This window comes from Mesitornis unicolor, unplaced genomic scaffold (assembly GCF_000695765.1).
Source record: "Mesitornis unicolor isolate BGI_N332 unplaced genomic scaffold, ASM69576v1 scaffold49257, whole genome shotgun sequence".
Lineage (NCBI taxonomy): Eukaryota > Metazoa > Chordata > Aves > Mesitornithiformes > Mesitornithidae > Mesitornis > Mesitornis unicolor.
In genome coordinates, this window is record NW_010196704.1 from 1,590 (window position 1) to 6,163 (window position 4,574).

General features: G+C 39.1%; 1 protein-coding gene across 1 annotated transcript; it reads left to right on the forward strand.

Annotated features, from left to right (window-relative positions):
- Positions 1 to 786: 786 nt before the first annotated feature.
- LOC104543857 (phosphatidylinositol 4-kinase alpha-like) lies at positions 787 to 4,143 on the forward strand (the record flags this gene model as incomplete). The annotated part of the gene is made up of 5 exons (XM_010188563.1): positions 787 to 903; positions 2,124 to 2,217; positions 2,876 to 2,964; positions 3,476 to 3,548; positions 3,884 to 4,143. Coding segments are annotated over 5 exons (633 nt in total), but the record flags the coding sequence as incomplete, so codon positions are not given.
- Between the last annotated feature and the right edge of the window lie 431 nt (positions 4,144 to 4,574).

A 4,574-nucleotide genomic window follows, 5' to 3' on the forward strand; every position in this document is an offset into this window, starting at 1 on the left:
ACTGTACTAGGTAACAGTTTGTTGTTCAGTGCTGTAGATGAAGAAGGCATTGGTGCAGTTGTCACCAAAGCTCCATCCACCTGGTTTTTGTTTACAGGAATTGAGTAAATATGATATATGTGCCTGCTGCATATTTCTTGCACACCCAAAATGCCGAGTGAATTGGTGGAAGGAAGGCTTTGTTGTACCAGGGATGCAGGAATGAGCTTTGTAAATGTGATGCTCTGAAAAGTTTCAGAAAGTTCTCCTGAGATGTGAAAAAACCCCAAACCCAAACAACCAAACAGCTTGGTCAAGTGTTAAAGAAAACTTATACATTGACCTGTGTTGTGGTGAAAATCTTTGACATCTGCCTGAGATTTTTCTTCTGGTTTCTGTCATTCCCCACTCTTTCGTAGCCCTTAGATGCTGTTATTAAGCTTGATGACTAAAGGTGGGTAACGTGACCACCTGTCAGTCTTCAGGAGGATGGAAAGACTGCTGTCCACTTCAGACACAGGATGACTGAGTGGTGAAAACCACAGCCTGTCAACTCATTTCTCTGCTGTGGAAATGTTTGCAGTTGTATTAGTGCTACCCAGGCCTGTTGCTTGGCGTGCTCTAGGGCATGGACATGACAGTTGGCTCTGCTCCGTGAAAGAGAAGTTGGGAGCTATTTGAATTGCTCTCCTGAGGTCTGCTGGTGCATTTTTGAAAGACGGTTGTAGCACATGTGCCATTTTTCCCTTGGGTTGTTTTGACACTTTCAGTCTTGTTCCACTATTCTTGCCCTCTGCTGTTTTTCAGGTACAAAAACTGCTCTGTATGTGTCCAGTGGATTTCCATGGGATTTTCCAGTTAGATGAACGTCGCAGAGATGCTGTTATTGCTTTAGGAATCTTTCTAATTGAATCTGACCTTCAGGTACTTTTCCAGCTTTGGCTAACTATTTAATTTGGAAGAGTTTGAATTAATTCAAGTTTAGTTGTTCAATGAATGAAAAGTTGATATTTACTCTTCATAAAAATAAATAAAAATATCAGAGATAATAGATGGATGTAGGCAGGAGAGCACAAGGAAACGAGGACAGCACTGATTAGCATGATAGCCAGTAGTTGTGGTTTTGGTCATCACAGCTTCAGGAGAGAAAGGAAAGGCTATTCAGGAGGATTTGCTCAAACCTTCTGTGTTGTTGCATGTTCTTCCCCACACGTTTCTGAGTGGCAGGTATGATCTACCATACTGCTGAATGCCAGGTTTGTAATAGGCCTTCTCATGCCTCCAGTAACCAGGATGAAAAGACAAGCAGGGCACATAGGCTGTGTTGTATATGAACATCCCTTTTGTCAGCCTGTTCATGACAAGCTGGTTCTCTTCCCTTCGAACTCGGGGCGTGGTGTTGTTTTGTGCAGAGGAGAGGAAGGATATAGCAAGTCCTAGGTCCAAAGTCACTAAACGTCACTTTAAGTCATTTAATGTTGCTAAGGTTTGCATCAGGCATTAATTTCCTCTGATTACTCTGTTAATTAATAGTATCTGTTTACTCTGATACAGCTTGCATGCATATTATTAAAGTTGGCCTTTTTGCATTTTTTGTAGTATGAAGTTTGTAGAAGGCAACTGAATTCGTGTTTCTTACCATTTTTATGTGTTTTTTCATAGTCAGCAGCTAGTATTAATTAATTCAACTTTATGGGGAAGGAAAGTGCTATCCTTTGATTTGCAGATTAGGAAGCTGAAGTGTTACCCAGATGTGTTAAGTGACTTACATAAGGGATGGAGCACGTGTACTGAATTGAGACAGGCACTCTGCATTTCGAGCTGCCTTGAAATTATTTGGTGACCTTGCTGTAAACTAATAAATTATCTGGGGCTAATTACTGTTTCGGAACTTTTTAAATCCAACTCTTACACAGAATGAACTCTTGCCTAGAATGAAAGGATTTGATTTATAGAACTGTGTTGGTTTACTTTGATTCGCCTGTGTTGAAATCAGTTTTGCAATATTCAAAAAGCCTGTGAAGTAATCATTAGAAGTGAGTTGGTTATATGGTTACTGCAGTCTCTCCATATCTGTAAAATATCTTGAGATGATATGGATCAACTTTTCTGCTCCACTTTAAACAGAGTATTTTCCTCTTTAGCACAAAGATAATGTGGTTCCTTACCTCCTCCGACTTCTGAAGGGTCTTCCTAAGGTCCAGTGGATAGAAGAAAGCAATGCACGGAAAAGCAGAGGTGATGTTTGAGTTTTTTGGTAATTCTCATGGAATGCCAGCAGGGAAACGAAAACAACAAAGGTTATTTAGACATGATGCAAGGGGAGTTGATAGGTCCTGCTTGGTTCCTAGCTCCTGACTCACCCGCCTGTAATACTGATTTTCTTTAGAAGCAAAGAGGAAGCTGAATAGCTCTCAGCTTTCTTGCTTGACTTCTTTGTGATCAATTGCTCTTTGCAAATAATTCTACTCTCAATGTATTTTGTTACTAAACTGGAGAAGATTGTGTGGTAGTTAGAGTAGGAGAGTGGAACCCAAGATCCATATGCTCTACTTTTAGCTTTGATGCTTAGTTGCTATTTAAACCACTTTGTTTCTTGCTGCCTGAATAGCTCTTAAAATTAATATAAGAATACCTTTATATATTATGATATTATTTTCACTTATTTGAAAGCCTGGGAAAGTTTTTAATTATGAAAATTATTGTTTTAACATTTCATGCTGAAATTATGATGGTTAGAGTAAAACTGTATGTAATGCTCTATTTTTTTACAGTCTGGCACAGAACTGAATGACATGGGAATCACCTATGTCTTCTTGCTTCATTATTTTCTCTTTCTAAGTTGGTTCTCTCTAACAATGCCTAACTGGCTTATTTTGTGCCTGTTACTTTGCAGGCTTGCTTCCAGTTGCAGAAAACTTCAGCTTCTGCTTGGTAACGTTGTTATCAGACGTTGCTTACAGGGATGCGTCTCTCAGAGAGCAGGTAGAGTTTATTTTGAGTTTGTGCTGATGTAGTACCCAGTTCTCCAATGCTGCAGTACTGACAGACGTCTAGAGAGCAGTATGCCACAGCTGCTTCCTTTCTTGCAAAAGAACTGATTGCTTTAGTGTGTATTGTTGCATTATTTTGCTTGTGTTAATTAATAGTCAAGTATCTAGAAGGTGTTCGTAGGTCTGCTGTTACATTTGGCTGTCAAAGGATGTCTGTCACTGAGCCCAGAGTTTTAGAAATGAAGTTTTGATGCTGAGATTAGGACTGCTGCAGTGTTTTTCTGCTAATACATACCAGTTAACTGCAGACTTCACCAAAGAAGCTCCATAAGCCGAGTGAGCGCAATTTACTTTTTTCAGTCATGCAGCATTAAAAAAAAATCTTGTTTACAGAGGTGCTTATGTTAATATTGGCAAGCTTCATTTGTTGCAGTAATCTAGTATAAGATAATGATATCTCTTTATCAAAAGATATTTTTGTATGTCTGTCTTGATTACTTTAGATTTTGGATGCAATTCTACAAGTAATGCAGTTCCTGTTGGGAATGTGCCAGACTCCGCAAATGCATGATAAAGGTACTGTGAAAATCGGTACTGTATTTGTAATTCCTGTCCTCTGAACTTCTCTTATTTTCTTCTAACTATCAAGATAACTCCTGGAAAGTGAGCAGCTTTTTCTGTTGACTGTTGCTAATATATTAGCACATATTTATTGTTTGTAGCTGATAGGTGAATACGGAAGCAGGAGAAGTATTAATTTGTGATACCTTCATGGTTTTCCCTCTACTTGCACAAATAAGTCTTTGTAAAGCACATTAGGCTGACACAGTTTAGTGAAGCGTTAGCAAAACTGTGAAATGGAAGTTCTAAGTTATTGTTAATGTATTGTTTTATGTGTTTTTCTTTTCCAGAATATTTATGCAAGTATGCGGTACCCTGCCTGATAGGAATTTCTCGAGCCTTTGGTCGCTACAGCAATTCAGAGGAAGCTCTCCTTTCAAAGCTTTTTCCAAAAATTCCCCCACATTCCCTGAGAGTTCCAGAAGAGCTCGAAGGAATTCGCAGACGATCCTTTAATGATTTCAGATCAATTCTTCCCAGTTCTCTACTCACTGTTTGCCAAGAAGGAACACTAAAGAGAAAGGCCAGCAGTGTATCTAGCATCTCACAGGTTTGTATGACTCAGTGCTTAGATGATTTTGTGGTCTTGGTGGAGTTAAGGCAGCATTAAACCTGGATGTGCAGACAGCCTCTTAACACATTGTTTGACCAGATACAGAGAGATCTTTATTTTGGTTTCACAACTGAGTTACAAAATAATTTCGGAACAATTGGCAAATCCTATTCCTTGTGGTATTCTCATAAAAAGCATTGTAATGTATATCTGCAAATTTGGGAAGCTGGCACTTAATGGCTCAAATTTTCAAAAGTGCTGAGGGTGCATGAGCTCTCACTGGTTTCACGTGGAGCTGTGAATGTTCGTTGTCTTAGAGGAAGAATGGGTTCAGATGTCTGCTTTGTTAGTAGCACAGTTTCATACAGTACAGGAGTCATCTTTCTGATCTCTTCCTGTTAGTCAAAGGCAGTGAACTAGCTTTTTTT